Here is a 17,565-nt window from a genome sequence, read left to right as displayed (position 1 = left end):
TTTAAAATTACTTTAAAAAAAATTAATAGCTTTGGGGCACTTTTCCCTGTGAGTGAACAGTGTGCTAATTTGCTCAGTGTTTTGGTGTTGTTCTTTTTTTAAGACAATTGTGAAAGATTCTATCCAAAGCCCTCTAATTCTTCCACTTCAGTGGTCTGAATCCCACTAATAAACAATCAGGACTTTAGACTCCCTTAATAATGGAGAGAGATTCGCGTGAAGATGTTGTGCCACTCTGCGAATTCCTGTAGGTGCTGCCTATTGCATAGGCCAGCAAAATTATGGATTTATTCAGGACTGATTGCATTGAGTATGTAAGCACTTTTCAAGGATTAAAAAAAAAAACAAAAAACAAACAAACAAAAAAAAAACAGAGAGTGAGAGATGTTTGTGAGCTGAATGAAGAGGGGAGATTGCAGCCTCCAAGCTATGGTGTCTGGCAGGGAGCAAGGCTGTGTTAGGAGAAGGGAACAGACTTACTGCACGGATGAGCAAGGACGCGAACCTCGTCCACAGCGATGTATCCAGGATGACCTTTCAAAGAGACGGATTCAAATATCACCTGCAACACATAGGGTGGGAGTCAATTTCACAGAAGTGGTTGTAGGCACTCATCATAGGAACCTGCCCGGCTCCAAAACCCTTTATGTTTCTGCTTCCAGTCAGAACCATCAAAGAGGCCTTACATTAGGCTAGGATGCTATCCTGGCAATTGACTTGGATTTTCAAAACAAAGTAGAAAGGCCAAACTCTGGCGACTAGCAGAGAGAAGAGTCAGCCACATGGAACATTTTTAATGGATTTCAGAAATAACGCTTGGATGCAGGAAAAATAACCCAAACATGGCCCGGAGACCTCAATCTGTGTACCTTATTGTTGTTTCAAGCGAAGCGCAGAGCGGAATTACTTCCTAATATCCTAACTTTCTTATGAAAGGTGCAGGAGAAGTTTATCTTAGAAGGTACCATAAGCCAAGGAGGGTTTATCCTGATTTGACTCTACATCCCCAAGAAACATATTCCATCTAAATTTCTCAGTAACACCTCTTGAAAATAAGACCCATGCACAACTGCTGGCAACAAATTTTTTAAACTCTCCAATCCGACTCCCACCCAAACTGCTATTTCAATAAAGATTTTATGACTCAGTTAACAGCTCTCTTTGTCACTCAACCTCTATCTTCTTCTAGGAGACGTGAATATCTGCATTGACAGCATGACCAGCCCCTTGACCTTCCTAATTCAAGTGGCCTTATCTTCCACTTGGCCTCAGCCGCAGGCTCATACTTGTCCTTCTCTACTCCAGAAACTGGAAAATCCATCTTCCTATATTTTGGCCCAGCCTCCTATCCCACATTCCTCTCCCATTCACTCCTCTTCAACCTGCTTCTCAGGCTCGTATGGTACCCTGGACTCAACTTTTCAGGAGTCAATACATCTTCCCAGAACCCCCTGTATTCTCAACAAGGCTGAGGTACCCCCTGTCTTGGCTAATTACCCAAAACATTCTCACCTAAAGCCTCAATTCCTTTGCATGCTCATTTCAACTTTGGCAAGCCTATTGCAACACTGCCTTCTCTACTCTGCACCCCAGAGACATCTAACTTCTTACCCATCAACCTAACCTACATAGGTTAGGTTACTGCACACAAAGCACCACTTCTCCACTGCAAGATATGCTGGCGCTCCTGACCCCTACCTTGACTGCATTTTCCAGCTTCTTGGTTCTTCACAGTTCTCCCTCTTTATCCTGCATCTCCAAACCCTTCCTTTGCTCCCTGTCTTTGACCTACATAAGTGCTTGGGCTTCATTTACTTTCTAAGAGCCACCCTTCAACAGTAGATTCTTTTCTACTATAGAGTCCAGTTGTGTTCCAATCTCATTAAAAATTCTCAGCAGTTTAATCTACACTCAGTCTCAAAGCTTCCTTACTTCCCACTGCAAAATTTCAACCCACTATGATCTGGACTCTGCCCCAACACCCAGACCCACCAAAAAAACAAAAAACAAAAAAAACAAAACCCTGTTCTCATGGCAGATACCAATAATCTTTTAAAAATCCAATAGCCATATGTCAACCTTTGTCTTACTTTAAACAAGAAGATAGAGTTGTTTTGGGGCTCCGGGTCAGAATGCCTGGGTGCCTGTCCTGGCTGCACCACTTACTAGTGTGTGACCTTGGGCAAGTTACCTTACTGCCCTGAGCCTCGGTTTTCTCATTTGTAATCACACCGTCTACCTCATTGGGAAGTTTTTCAGATTAAAGAAGTTAATACACTACTTAGAAATATGTGTGGCACATGGTAAGACCTCAATAAATGTTTGCTAAAATAATTATTTATACTTGGTCACTTTTTTTTTTTTTTTTTTTACAATTGTCAATGCTGATAGCAGCTCCCTTTCTGGGTCTGTCTTCTATTTAGGCTTAGGAGACACTTTACTGTCACGACTCTTCTCATAAGTCTGGGACTATTCTACCAGAGATTTTTTTTCTAAGTACTTCTTCTACATCCAGCCTTCAAATGCAGACCTCCTCTTCCTTAAATGGTTGCCAGTTCACCGATAATCCCCGAACCCAGCTCTTCACTTCTCTACCAGTGGTCCCCAACCTTTTTGTACCAGGGACCGGTGCTCCTACAAGAATCTAATTGCCTGATGATCTGAGGCAGAGCTGAGGTGGTGATGCTAGCTCTGCGGAGCTGCTGAAAATACAGATGAAACTTTGCTCGCTCACCCACCGCTCACCTCCTGCTGTGTGGCCCAGTTCCTAACAGGCCATGGACTGGTACTGGTCGGTGGCCTGGGGCTTGGGGACCCCATGTCTAGACCTTTCGCCTGAACACGAGCCTCACTTATCCAGATCACAGATCTGCATTTCCACCTAGATATCACCTAGATTCTCAAATACAGTCTCTATGCAACAGATCTGAGCAGCTTCCCTTTCAAACTCTCTCTCTCACTGCCCAATGGAACATCCTTCCTGAAATCTGGACCTCAGTGGGTTCAACTATGACCCACCAAGTCACTGGACATTGGGATTTGGGCATCTGCCTGGGCGTCTCTTTCTGCCTTGCTTCTCACATTTATCTTCTTTTTAATTCTGCCTTCTTATTATTTCTCAAATCTCCTCATGTCTTTCTATCTCTGCTATTAAGTTGAACCATATGGAAGAACCATTTTATAGACCAACACAGTCGGATATTAACACTAGTACTCTGGTTCAAATTTTCATCGCTTTCCATCTCTAGCACCTCAAGATGGACCCTCTCCCTCCTGTCTTTTACTCCTTAGTTCAAGCTTGTGGTTGGAATGTAGGGTAGGGGATGAGAGCAACAGGAAAACGTCCATATGGAATATCTGTGGTCCATGCGATCACTCCCGATAGTGGGTTCAGAGGTCAGTGTTCTCAGTGGGGTCCAGAGCTCTAACAGCTATAACAAGTGAGCAGGGAACTGGTAGAGAGTGTGGTGATGGCAGGTAGTAAAATCTATCTCTATGGCAACCCTTGGATGCCTGAAAATTATGTAAAGTGACTTGGGGATGAAAATCACACCAATCAGAAAGGAGCTCACGCCAGCACGATGACCACTCTGAAGAGGGGTGTACTGAGACAGGCCTTCAGAGAGAGTTAACAAACGAAACTGTGCAGGTAGTAGAGGGAAAGTCTGCAGAAATAAGAAGTGTGATAGCTGTCTGATCCCGCAGAGGAGGAAGGCAACAGAAGACCTTTCTATAAAGAATCACATACCTAATCATATTTTTAAAAGTTCAAAAGAAACCAAAAGCAAAGTCCACAGGAAAAAAAAATTCAAATAAAATAGAACACAGAAAATACATTTTAAAAGAAATAGCATAAGCGCATTTAAATTGTGTAATACGAATGACAAAAATAAGAAAAAATATTTGTGACAATAAATATAAATACATTAAAAGAGAAAAGCTCTCAAGCTGTCTAAATAGACGAAGTCTAATTGTATGTTATAATATAAACATTTAAAACAGAATGACTCAGTAACTTTAAGAATAACAAGTTGAACAAAGGGAAATAATAGGGAAATGCAAATAAACAGAAACAGTTGTTGCAAAAACAATGTAAAAGCGTCGAAGTAGAATTTAAACCAAAAGAAAAAGAAAAACTATTAAGCGGATGAAAATGGTCATTTAAAAAAAATACATGAGCGAATAGACTTAAAAGGAAAAAATTACGGAAAAAAGAAACAACGGTTATATTTTAAATAAAACCCATTTATATTTATTTACCCTATGTTTTAGATGCTGACCAAATAAAAATAAATCTATCAAGTATGTATATAGATTAAATAATAATGCATTTACTACATATATGTTAATAAGTATAAAAGATGAAATTTCTGTTCAAATGCTCACGGATTATTTACACAAATATCATATAGTAGGCTAACGTATAATTTCAATGAATTCCTCCTCAAAGAAGAAACTGTATAGGTTTAGGTCTGCACATTTTCAAATTCGCTGAAGCCAGAAATTAATGACAAAAGCTTAAAAATCAATTTCTTAAAATTGAAACATTATGTATTTCTTAAATATACAACACCTTCTTAATAACTATAATGTCAAAGTACGTTTTCTATGTTAACAAAAGTCTGAAACAAAATTAAAAGTCAAATGGCAAGATGAGAACAATATCTGTAAGACACATGCCAGCGAAAGGGTAAATGACCTGCTCCGTAAAGAATTCTTGAGACTCGGCAACATAAATAAACTCTCCAGAAGAAAAACTGGGAAGCGACCTCAGCGGGCGATTCACAAAAGATGAAGTAGGAATGGTAATAATCTATGAATGCAACGTTTTAAATGACACTAGGGAGGTCATGGTAATGAGGATGACTTCGATGACGGGGATGGCTATGGAAAATAAAGACATTGATGGTTTGCGAGATATTTCCAAGGTAGAAATGAAAATAACTTCTGTTAAGATTAATAGGAGAAGAGGGAAAGAAAGGGAAGACTCAGTGAGGACTCTTCAGCACCTGCCAGGCTGACTCTGGTGCCGCTGACGTGGGGACTATGACTCGATGAATGGGTGTGCACGGGCTCTGTCGCGATTTCCTTTCGGCCACATTAAGTTTGAAATGGCAAGTAAACCTCTTCATGGGTCTGTCGAGTAGGAAGCTGCTGGCATTGTTGCCGGGGCTCCTGGGCGATTTAGGAACCAGAGTTAGAACCGTGGTAGCGTTGGCATCTAAATGTCATTTAAAGCTATAGAACTAGATGAGGTCACCTTGGAAGACAGATGGATAGTTCAGAGAAGAGGGCGAGGGCCCAACGCCAAGTGCTAAAAGCCCAATAGAGGGTTTTTTTTTTTTTTTTTTTTAAGAATGGTAGAGATTGGAACATGATTTTAGGTGGAGAAGAATGAAACAGAGAAATAGCATAAAATATCAGGGGGTGAGGAATCGATGAAACATGATTCCAGATGGGGCAGGAGTCAATTGGGGTCAAAGTTGATATTGACCAGAAGAGGCACCTCATCAACTAAAACTGAATGATAATAAAAATAATTTTAAAAAAACAGAGAAACATGGCCACAGTAATAAAGGTCTACAGTATTGACCATTTATTATATGGTCTTGATTTAACCTCTCAACAGCCCTAAGGGGTGGAATCAGTTGAATTACTGAAACCCAGAAAGGAAGCCAGACGTGGATTGAGGACCGAGGTCCTGGTCTCCTGGTTCACAGGACACGGCCAGCCTGTTACTGATGCTGAAAAGCATTCCAACTCTCATTGAATCAGAACACCTGGTTAAGCAGAATTCTGACTTTCCACCCCCAGTAAATCAAAGTTTAACTTAATTAAATTCTTCTAACACGTTACCTATTTCTCACACCATCGCTCAGTATCCAACCTATGTCATAACTATTAACAAATATTCCACAAAGGAACACAAGGCTCATCAAGGGAGAATGAACGTGTGATAGTGAACACATTTATTCACTGTTTTCCTTTCCTTTGCAGAAATAAGAAATATAGAAATAAGAATTCCATTATGAGACAGAGTATCTTTCATTCGTCAGAATTCCTCTTAGGAATGTTTTTGTAGGGCAGGGGGTAGGTGAGACTTAGGTTTCTCAAATATGGGAGAGTAATATTCTGTAAGGGGAAGAATGTTCTGGCTTTCTATTAAATGACTTGATAATTATAAAGTATTTACAATACACATGGTAAGATATTGATAAGTGTTACTAATACTATTGCTTTTTCTCTAGGGAGCAGGATGGGAAGTAAGAGCGAAAATGCAGGGAACGGTGGTAGATCTGGGGAGAGGAAAAATGTAATAGACTGTCCATGTGACTACCCCCTGTAATCGCCACCCCAAGTTTCCAGTAAAGTTCCTACACTCAAAAGACTCTTTGCTGCGAGTCGTGACGGGCGGAAACAGATAGAGTAGATGGGCTTTGGGTCCATGTGGAGGTATGTGGAAATGAAGAGGCAAGTATGGATGCAGGAGCCAAGGAAGTTGGGGAAGGTGGAGGAGGGGAGGTCGAATATGGAAGCAGAGAGGAGAAACCACAACAGCCCACAAAATCCTTGATGAAGGCTCCAGTCTCACCAGGCATTAGAATCAGGGTCTAGAGTAAGTTTATAGCAACGGGCAGGCTCTGGGTGTAGCTGAGAATAAAGCACCTCCCACAGCAGAACTGGGAAAATCCTCCCCATCACTGCTAGATTGCTCAGACTCGAATGCTCACAAAATGTGCAGTGGCCAAGAGGGTCCTGTCCTTAGCATGCCACTCAAGAATTAGATTTTTTTTTTTAAATGTCATGCCACCTACCATGAAATAGACCCCTCAATGCCTGAGAAGTGGAGGGTCGGCAAAGCAGATACCAGGTGTATCAGAAATAGCACCAGGGAGTGTACCATTCTTCCCAAGAAAGGAAAAAAAAAAAAAGAAGAAGAAGAAGAAGGTTCATGCCGGATGGGCATGGACCATCCAGAGCCTACCTGGACTCACCTGCTGAGGCAGGTGCCCTGAACACTGAGCTCTCACAAGGGGTTAGCACTCAGGCCCACATCCAAATTCCTGGGCCAGCTGCCTGTTTCCAGAAACAAGGATCAACCCTGGAGACCACCACACCAGGGACCAGACAGGGAGATCTCTAATGGCGGCTACAACATGTCACCGAAATTTACAGGGTGGCAGGCCTCCATCATGGAGAAGCGATGGGCACTAGGAGAAAGCCGGCAGGGTCGTCCGCTAGAAATCCCAGGGAGCCCCAAAGCTCCAACCAACCAACCCCTCAGCCACACTGCAGGCTTAACAGTTCCATACAGGAACTTGGCCATACGAATCATTACTAGGGTTCAAGTTTCTGACCATGGGTTAGGACCGTCGGATGCAAGTCAGGTCTTGAGAAGTTTCTGTGCAAAGCCGTAGGGCACAGAGCTGTGGAACGCGATCAGGGAAATCAGGTTGGGCTGCAGCAAGACGCTGCAGGGGCAGCTCACAGAGAAGCGGCACCACCCAAGTTGTTCAGACATCACGGACAATGTGCGGCTCGCCCTGAATCTCGCTGTTGATGAGACAGAGGCGAGACCGCTCAGATCGAGGAGCAGAACAGAGCTCCGTCTGACTTGGTTCAGGCAAAGCAGGTGAAACAGCTGCAGCTCGACCCACCCCCCACCCCCCGGGCCAAGTTCTCAGCCAACCAAGTTGGGGAGAAGGTGGATATCGGATCCTGCATTCAAGTTGGAAGGTGCCCTAGAAGACACCTGCAACCTCGGGTGGAGATGATCACCCCTCGATGTGCTTGTGGGGTGGGGGCTCAGGTCAGGGAGACCCTGCCCAGTCCCTAGCCAGCTCCTGTTCCCGGGGACAGATACTACGAGGGTACAAGGCAAGGCAAGGCCAGGACACTATGATACAAGGACCTGGGCTCCCCAGGTGTTCTGGGGGAAGGAGAATGGTCATCTTCAAGCCAAGCAAACTTACAAGGAAACTCAAAACGAGGCCCTTGAGGAATAAAAGCCAGGAGTGGGGGGAGTCAGAGGAGCGAGTAAAAAATTGTGGGGGCTACTCTAGTACTGCCTGCTTACAGCGGGGAGTGGGGGCAGGATGCGGGCATGGGGCAGCAGTAGGCCTTGCCCAAAACCCAGTGATGCTCCGTGCTGGTGTGCGGAGGCAGGGGCCTGGTACAGGGACTGGACCAGGAGGCCTTGTCGAGGAATCTCAACTTCTCTGCCCAACATTCTTTGACCCCAAGGCTACCATGTGGATCTACTGCCAGCTACACATTCCCTGGGAGCTAGAACCTAGGGATATCCTGGCGTTAGAGTGATGGGGCTTGCATGGAATGATGCAAAGCTCTTCCTGGAAAAACCAGGAAGTAATTTCCCAAGAGAGGCTCAGAGATCAGTCACCCTGAAGCCCATCAAAAAGCAGGTTGCATGTGTGAGGGAGACTGTGGATATGTCAGGGTATGGTTTAAGTGACCTGGCCTGGCATTTTATCCTCACCTTTTGTAGTCCTCCAGCAGAGTATTGCTGTAAAAATTTCAGGGCGGTGCAAACACTTTCTCAAAAGATGAGAGACAGAAAAACATTGGCTCATAAGGACTCCTCCTAGGAAGAGGATCATATATATTTCCATGGGGAGTGGTTGCTTAGCAGTGGGGTGAGTGGAAAAAACAGGAAATGGGGTGGAACTCAAAGGGTGGGAGAAGGGGCCCTCTCCCCGTGATGTGCCCTTCTGAACCCTGCACGAAGTTACTAACCCTACAAAGTGCTGGATGCCAAGAGAATTTCCAAGAACGGGCTTCAAGTCCAGTTGAATCCAAGTCAGGTTGAGTCCTAAATTTCAGGGGCAGTCAGAGCAAGTACCAGTGCCGAAAAAAAGGTAATTTCACCTAGGCAGGTGATACAGAGTGAGCAAGAGGCTGCCAAATTAATGAAAAGTTCTCTTATTTCTTAAAATCTCGGGGTGGAAAAGTTCAGAATCTTTAAAAACATGAAACGGAATGGCTATCACCTGGAAGGGAGCAGCAATCGGAAGCACGTCTTAAGTGGCATTTTGTAACCCCCTGCTCTCCTGAGAAACGGCAGGTGGCAGGGGTGAGTGGCAGAGGGACATTCCTAGCAGAGGCCTCGCTGAACGCCTGGTACCAGAAAGCCCACTAACAAGAAAGATACAATTTCCCTGTTTATTACGGAGCTAAAAGTCAATTTTAGGACTGTGAAATATGACTTTAATAAATGAATACGTAAGCCATCAGGATCTGAAGACCAGCACTGCCGAAAACCAAAATTGTATTTAGTCCAGGGAATCTTGCATGCAGGACTAGAGCTTGGGGTCTGGTGAAACTGAAAATCCATCTGCAAGTGTCTTTGAATCTCCGGATATGCCCCTTCCTCTCTCCCCTGGACGTGTGTGTGTAAGGGCGCCCTTGAGTGTGAGGTGAGTCTGGGAGCAGGCAGGGATGTAAGCACCTGTGTGTGCTCAGACATGGGACTATCCACCAGAGTGTGTGTATGTGCGTGTGTGTGCGCACGCACGCGTGTGTGATGCACACGTCTTTTCTAAACGGCTGCTCTCAGCGCCTTAGTGGCTTTTTCACTACGAAGCTCAGAGCAGAGGAAATGTAATGTAATGTAATGGTCTATAGTGCCAACAAGTTGAAAAGCAGAAAATTCTCCCAGATGAGGCTGCTTATCACGGGGCCAGCTCAGAGCTTACTGAGGACGGCTCCGCCACAGCGGGTATTTCTTTAAAAAATGGCTTCCTTCCTCTTTTTGTTCTTCCTTCTCTTCTTCCTCCTCCCTTCCTGCCAACGATTGCTGAGGCCCATGACAGCCTGACGCGATGTCGTCCATATGCTCTCATTTGATCCGTGGAAGAACCCTTCACTGGGCACATCACCCTCTCCGTTTTACAAATGAGAGAACCGTGACTTGAAATGATAAGATACATCCGACATTCCAATGCCAGTGAGCAGAAGGTTCTCAGAACGAGCGAGCTGTTTTCCTTAAAGATGGGATACTGCACTTGGAGCCAGGGGACCTAGACCTCAGTTTACCAATAATATCCCTGACTCTGAAACATAGGACATGTTGCTATCCAACCCAGGAGTTACTATACAGATAAATAATAGATACAGATAAGTGAGGAGCAATGGGCTTACCATAGAGCTGAGACATGAGGATGCCTGAAAAATATCCTTTTTTCCTCTATACCCCATCAAAGAGCATGGCCAGTGGTAGGGCTGTCCCTCTCCACTTTTCCTGCTCATTATACTTATACCTATATACCCATTTGCATCAGGCCCTCAGTAGGGTTTCTTATTGGAACCCAAAGGCCTTCATGGAGGTATATCCATGGGCTAATAGAGACACTTGGTATTTATATTCAGCCATACAAGAGGAGAGTCTTGGGGCTGGCGCATCTGGGTTCTGGTCCTAGCTTTGCCAGTGATTTGCTGTGTGGTCTTGAACTTCATTGTCACCTCTAGACCATAGCTTTATCACCTACATCCGAGTTCAGCAAACTATGGCCCAGAGATCAAATCTGGCCCATCAATTGTTTTTGTTCATAAAGTTTTATTGGGACACAACTACATTCACTCATTTATTTATGGTCTGTGGCTGCTTTCAGATGCTTCCGAAAGGACTCTACCATGGATGTTGAACTGATGGATGTCTAAGAACCTCCCGGCCACTAACCTTGCCATCCTCAAGTCCATCTTCTGCTCCAGACTGTAGAGTAATTTCTCTAAAATGCAGATCTGACTAGTGCACTCTCTTACTTAAAACTTTTTAACAGCGGGCAAGGGGATTAACTGCAAATAGGCACAAGGGATTTACTGGGATGATGAAAACATTCTAAAACTGGTTTATGATGATGACTGCACAAACCAGTAGCTTTACTAAAAATCACTGGACTGCACGCTAAAAATAAGTGGATTCTCTGAAATATAGATTGTACCTTAATAATGTTGTCTAAATGGCATTGCTGTGATATTTTTATCGCCATTCGTAAAAGTATCAGTACACAATGAGTTGAGGGGGAAACTGGTTTTTCACCACAGATAGTTTGAGCAGCACTGCCCTAGACTAGAGAACAAATTTCATCTCCTAAACCTGGCATTGAAACCCCCATGACCTACTCGCTCCTGCAGCCTTAGCTCCCTATGTATCTCCTTTGCAACCTACCCATAATCGACTTAAGAGTTTCCAAACTCTGCCAAAATCTCTCACTCACTCCTCCAGCCTATGGCCCACCTTGACAACTCAAATGCCTTTGCCTTCCTTTTTCAATAATTATTCATTTGCCCTTCAAGACTCAGCCTACCTGTCATCTCCTCGTAGAAGCCGTCCTAATTGCCTTCCCCGCTCCCCCCAGATACCTTCTTCACCAGGGGTGATCTCTGACTAGTTACCTCCTCTCTCTGAGCCTCAAATCCTTCATCTGTAAAACAGAGACACTAATAGCATCTTCCTCATCAGATAATAGCATCTCCCTCACAATTCTTTTGTAAAAATGCTTCAATGTCTATGTTCCTCCGGCATCCTGAGGAACCCACAGGCATCCTACTATATCATTATTATTTATTTGTATATTGGCCTCCTCCTCCAGACCAGGATCTCCAGGGAGGCAGGGGCTGCGCTGGTTTACCTCTGTATCTGCAGGCTAGGAAGAGATGCTCAGGAAACACGAGTTGAACAAGTAAGTAAATGAAGTCCTTGATCAATTTAACAACTCTAGGCAGGCAAGAGGTATACAGATTTATTTTTTTTTAAATCAGACCATGGTAAAACATCATACCTGGTAAAAATGTGGCCAGAAGGTGCTGATGGCAAGTTCTGCCTTCACCCAGCCCTCGGTGACGACCCCAGACACGTTCCAGACGGGATTCCCTTGGGGCCCGCCGTTCACCTTCACATAGACATTCAAGGCCCCTGGGCTGGACCTGTCGCGGCTGGAGAAGTAGTAATGGAAATCGATGCAGTGGGTGTCATTCTCCTTCAGGGTAGGCAGGAGAAGGTGGGCCTTCTGGCCAGAGGCCCTCCCAGAGCTGTTCACCATCATGAAGGATCCTAGAGATCCACAAAGGAGACAAGAAGCAGACAAGGAGAGAGAAAGAAAAATCCTCCTGAAAATCAGTTACACTCATAAACATGGTGGCGAGAAATCAAGTCACTCTAGGAGGGTTTGGTAGATACTGAGGAAACCACATCTCCTCCCTCAACCTGAGCATCTTCTTCTGAAATCAGAAACTAAAAACCTTTGTCCATAGGTGGTTTTAAGAACAAAGAGATGGTAACACGTACGATGTGTTTTCCAAAGTAGACAGCCTAGAAACATTGACAGAAGAAAAATTACGCCCAGCAGAGCCTGAAGGAAACATGGAATAAAAACTTAGGAATTTAGTTAACTGCAACCCCCCTGGGTGAAATGAGGAGAAACGTAAGCTCGGGCTGTCTCTGTGGAAACAGAACCTCGACAATACGGGAGGTGTCCTCGTTCCAATATATTCCACCTGGAGCCTTGCATTCGGGACAGGGAATGCATCAGAGGAGGGCATATGAAAAGGAGGATGTATTCAAGAAAGCAAGGAAAAGCCTGAAGAAATGTGAGAACCAGCTGGAATATGTTCAGCCTGGAACAGGGAGTAAGTAATACTGAGCACTTAAGGAGTACGAGCGTGATGCCAGGCATCTTACTTATACATTATTCAATTTAATCTTCTGAGTGACCCTGGGAGACAGAAAATTTTCATTTTATTTAAAGATCAAGTGACTCGCCCTGGGCCACTCAGGCAGGGAGGGATGAGACCCAGATTCTCTCCAACCTCAAAGATTATGCAATTATTACTAACTGCAGAGAACATGACTACTCTCCTCAAGCATTAAAAAGCCTGTCTCCTACGAAGGAAGCGAGCCTCTTTTGAGTTGCTTGGACAGGGTAAATGATGGTTCCTAGTTCATCATTCCTCCCCGGATCCATGTCCTTGGCCTCTCTGGCTTTGTGATTCCTCTCAGAAAAGGCAGAGAGCGTGTCGCCATCCTGTGACTTGGGAGTGCGCTTGCTTTGATCAATGCGTGTGCCTCTCTGGGCTTGCCCTCTTGCACTACTGCCAGCTTTCGTGGGAAAAGCGAATCCCAGGTAGCAGCTGGTGCCTCTTTCCGCCTGGGATCCAGGACAGACTCACGTGGAGAACTGAGCGTAACCAGTAGAGAATCACCACGCCATGCCACCATGGCAGCCAGAACCACCGCCACGTGGCCCACAAACCCAACCTGGATCAGCAGAACCACACTCGATGCTCAGAGCACGAGAGCGTGAAAAATGCTTAGCGTTGTTCTCCACTGAGTTTCCCCTCGGTTCATTAAGCAGCATTATCGTGGCAATCGCGAACAGATAAAGATGCCCGAGAGGGCAGCCTGAGGAAAGAAACCACCAGGAGGCACGTTCTAGTTCAAAGGACCTTCTCACCAGTAGAGCTGGTGCAAAATGGGGTTGACGGCTAGAGACAAAGTGAGCTCCCTGTCACTGCAGGTGGCTAAATAGAGCCTGGACAAATTGAGATGTCGAAGGGAACTTCATGATCAACTGTGAGGGCTGTGCGCTGTGACTTAAAGTCCTATGATTCTATGAAATAAATTGCATCATAAAACACAGTAGATAAACTCGGATGATTCTGGGATGAATATCCCTACCTACAGAACCACTGTTGCTTTGAAATCTAATTTTTACCACTAGAATCTTCAATTCAGAGAGAAACCTTAAGACTATTTACTTTCAACCAAGATGAGCCGCTAGAGCTATAAGGAGCCTCAATCTTTCACCCTAATACCAAAAGGACTAACAGCTGCCAGCTAATAAGTGCTGGGCAATCCATATCTTGTTGGGCTTCCGGCGGGTGCTAGTCATTCATAGCCCGTCTCCTCTGGGTTCTAAATGAATTTAAAAATAGACGCAAAAGAGAGGTATTGTTCAAAAGCTCCACTTCATTACTCCCAAAGCTGGATTTGAGAAAGTAACTTGGACTCGAGGCCAAAGTGGGCTTCCTGTATTTTCTTCCCTGAACCAGCACGCAGAGCAGCTGGACGATCAGGGGCTCCCTCCTTCTGACTCCGCCCAGATCCCTATAGTCAGAGCTGTTTTTAAGGGATGACTCCTTAAAGATATTGGGTGGGCTCATCACAAAAATAAACCAAAACGAAGCAAGGTAACAAAGACAGAAACCTGAACCGATGGCTATCAGACTTGCGCCATCCCACCCATCAAAACTCAATCAAATCCCACCAATCAAAACCCACCTGGGGTAGGAGCCACTCGAAAATGGAGCAAAGGTGGCATCTTCCCACATGTTTCCAAGAGAGGGAAGTTTCGTAGTTTACGGCTTGGCAGTAACACAGGGTAAGGGGGAGATGTCCCTTGTCAGCTGTTATCACTAATCATCACTATTTTCCAGTGAGGCAGCAAGGAAGAAACCATTGCAGGGGAAACTAAGGCATGGAGTGATGGCCAAGCCTATCGCTGTCTGCTGGCTGACATCCCACAGGGTCCCAGGAGGTTTCCCTGGGCAGATGAGTGATGACCCACAAGCCCCACAGAGGTGCGGTGGCTGCCCCTGCCACAGAGGAATAGAGAGGGAAGGCTGCCTGAGGAGCAAACAGCGTCTGGCTCTCTGCACTCAGAATCCCATGATGCCTTGTGGACATTTCAGGTCCCATCCTCCTACCCATTCCCACCAGGCTGCGTACAAGAGAGTCAAGAAGGTTTCCTTTCCACCAGCTCAGGTTCCCACTTACTTCATCCCAGCTCCAGGGGTGAGGCAGACTCACTGAGGAGGCGGTGCCATCCGATCCCATCAAACTAGAGATACTCTATCGTGCTGCCCCCGTGGTTGTTGATAGAAGGCGTGGCATCACCCTGAGGGTGGAGCTGGTCAAAGTGCTTGGCCCACCATTGGCAATCCATGCAGCTGAAATTGCTGGCTGGTTAACAAAGCTATCCTCTTCATTCTGGGCGCATAGCTGGACCACATTTCCCAGTCTCCCTTTTTAGCCATGCAACTGGCTTCTAGCCAATGGGGTCTAAGTATGAAGTGTGCCGCTTCCAGGCTTGGTCCATAACAGCTGCCTCCCTCCATCTTCCCCTGATCCCTACTGGTCCTTCCTCCTTCATCTTGTCTCTCAAAGAATGGTCCTTGGACTAGCAGCCTCGGCATTACCTAGGAGCTTTTAAGACATGCAGAACCTCAGGCCCCACCCCAGACTTACTGAATCCAAATCTATATTTTATCAAGATCCTCAGGCTTGTTACACATTAAGGTGTGAGAATCACTACTCCATCGTCATTTCACCCAGCAACTATAAGCACAGGCTTTCAAGAGATTAAGACAGCAGAGCCACCAAAAAAGGAGCCCATTTCTTTAACAGCCATGGCCTTGAGAAAGGTCATCCACCTATTAGGAACACTCACTTCTTCAGACCTTTAGTAAACAAGGAATAAACTACCATCGGGTTATTAAGCCATTCACACTCTGAAGTTTATTTCTGCAGCTAGCATTACCATTATCGTTCTGGCACCCCCATAGAGCCCTCACTTCCTACGAGTCCCTTTATTTAGGGAGATACGATGAGTAATGGCAGCTACCAAGTGAAGTTATAAGATGCTCCAAACAGAAACACCATTAAGAGCCGCGTCCCTGGGTAAAAAGAAGCAGAAAGAAAGAAGAGAATGAAAAGAATGGACGCCAAGAATGAATCCTAGAGAAAGAAAGGGGCATCTTGGACTTTCATTAAGATAATTTGTATCTCAGGAAGGCCAGAGTTGGGATGGGCCAGGGTCAGATACCATGGTCCCCACCACAGCCACCTGGCCCCTAATGTCTATTAGTGTCACTTAATACATACACTCTGGCCCTTAGACTAGACAGGAAAGTATGTGTTTTGGTGCAAGGTTCAGAGACATAGACAAGATAATTGAAAAAGGAAAAAAAATGGTAAAAAAAATGATCACTGCTTACCCAGCCAACCCCTCAAAGAGGGAAGGGTAGAGGCCAGAAGGGTAGAGCAGGTTGGAGTCCTGCTCATGAACGTCCCGGTGAAACCACAGAGCGGTGCTGCTTTGGGATCCAAGTGGCAGGAGGTAAGAGAGTAGCCTCTGGGCGTGGTGTGGGGGAAAGTCAGCAGCAGCATGTGGCACACCCAGCAGGAAGCAGGGTACCGAGACATGGGGAAGGGCACCACAGTCGCAGCTGTGGCGAGGGCCCCCCTCTATGGCCTGCAAGCAGTGGGCTTCTGCGAGGATTCCAGAAAGGGTCAACACAAGCAACTGATCTCATTCACATGAGACCTGAGGGGCGAGCCTTATGAGGGCAGGTAGAGGCCTGGCAGCCAAGCAGGAGGAGGCTTCGGGTACACAAGACTTAGACCCTGGATCAGTGTCCTATAGCTACTGTAACTAGTTACCACAAACTCGGTGGTTTAATACAATACGAATTTCTTCTCTTATTGTTCTGGAGGTTGGAAGTCTAACATTAAGGTGTTGGGAAGGCTGTTTTCCTTCTGGAAGTTTCAAAAGCTAATCCATTTACTTGTTTTGTCCAGCATTCTGTGGCCGCCTACATTTCTTGACCAGTGGCCCATTCCTCCATCTCTAAAGGGCATGACTTCAACCTCTGGTTCCAGTGGCACAACTCCTGCTTCTGACTTTGACCTTCCTGCTTCCGTCTTATAAGGCCCCTGTACATTGGGTCCACCCAGACAATCCGGCGTAATCTCTCCACTGTAAGATCCTTAATTCATGCACATCGGCAAAGTCCCATTTGCCATGTAAGGTAACATATGCACAGGTTCCAGAGACTGGGAAAAGGACATCTTTGGAGGGCCATGATTCTCTCATGACAGATATTTTTGTTAATATGACTACACATATAGTCCCAGGGCTCTAAGGATGACAGACACATTCAAAAGTCACTGGATATACACTGTCTACACAGTAGGTGCCCCAGGAAATCTGAGTGCTCTTACATGAGTGTACAAGGCTCCTCGCAGTATCAGATCCTGTCCTCGCCCAAGTCTTAGAGGGAGAGTACGGTGTAAAAAGTAAAATGTAGGGTCAAAGCATGTGGCTCCCAATCTAGACAGAAAAAAAAGAGAAGGCTTGGAGCTAGACCTAGGGAAGGGGGCACCTTTCAGTAGTGGAAACTTATCAGGGTTGCTGGCCATCGTAACCTTCACGGCCACACATCGCTCCTCAGATACCACCAACCACATGTGGCTGCTCTCGGGCCACCCTCCAAATTAATCAGACTGATGCCCTCGAATAGAAATTTGCCCTGTGGTTGGCCACTCAATAGAAGAACTCCCTTCCTGTGTTTGGAGACACCCTCCCCCTCCAACCTCCCCACCCCAGTTATTGAATCAGAGTCCATATTTCTCTCTGGAAACAGAAAAAGCCAGATGCCCTCTTCCCCAGCCTCCTCTTCAGCTAAGACTCAGACACATAAGCTGGACTCCACCACGCAGGTGCACCCAACCCCAATTTCCAAACCGGAAGCTACCAACTAAATGAACCA

General features: G+C 45.6%; 1 protein-coding gene across 18 annotated transcripts in view; it reads right to left on the bottom strand.

Annotated features, from left to right (window-relative positions):
* PTPRT (protein tyrosine phosphatase receptor type T) overlaps positions 1-17,565 on the bottom strand; it is a 918,720-nt gene that overhangs the window by 584,338 nt on the left and 316,817 nt on the right. For all 18 annotated transcript variants that reach the window (XM_016155891.2, XM_016155890.2, XM_016155892.2 and 15 more), the window contains exons 3-4: positions 11,799-12,070; positions 481-562 (exon numbers count right to left, since the gene is read on the bottom strand). In XM_016155891.2, the coding sequence (XP_016011377.1) occupies positions 481-562; positions 11,799-12,070 (354 nt within the window). The remainder of the gene's footprint in view (positions 1-480; positions 563-11,798; positions 12,071-17,565) is intronic.

This window comes from Rousettus aegyptiacus, unplaced genomic scaffold (assembly GCF_014176215.1).
Source record: "Rousettus aegyptiacus isolate mRouAeg1 unplaced genomic scaffold, mRouAeg1.p scaffold_m13_p_12, whole genome shotgun sequence".
Lineage (NCBI taxonomy): Eukaryota > Metazoa > Chordata > Mammalia > Chiroptera > Pteropodidae > Rousettus > Rousettus aegyptiacus.
The sequence above is the reverse complement of the archived record's forward strand: the minus strand, read 5'-3'. Positions and strand labels throughout refer to the sequence as shown.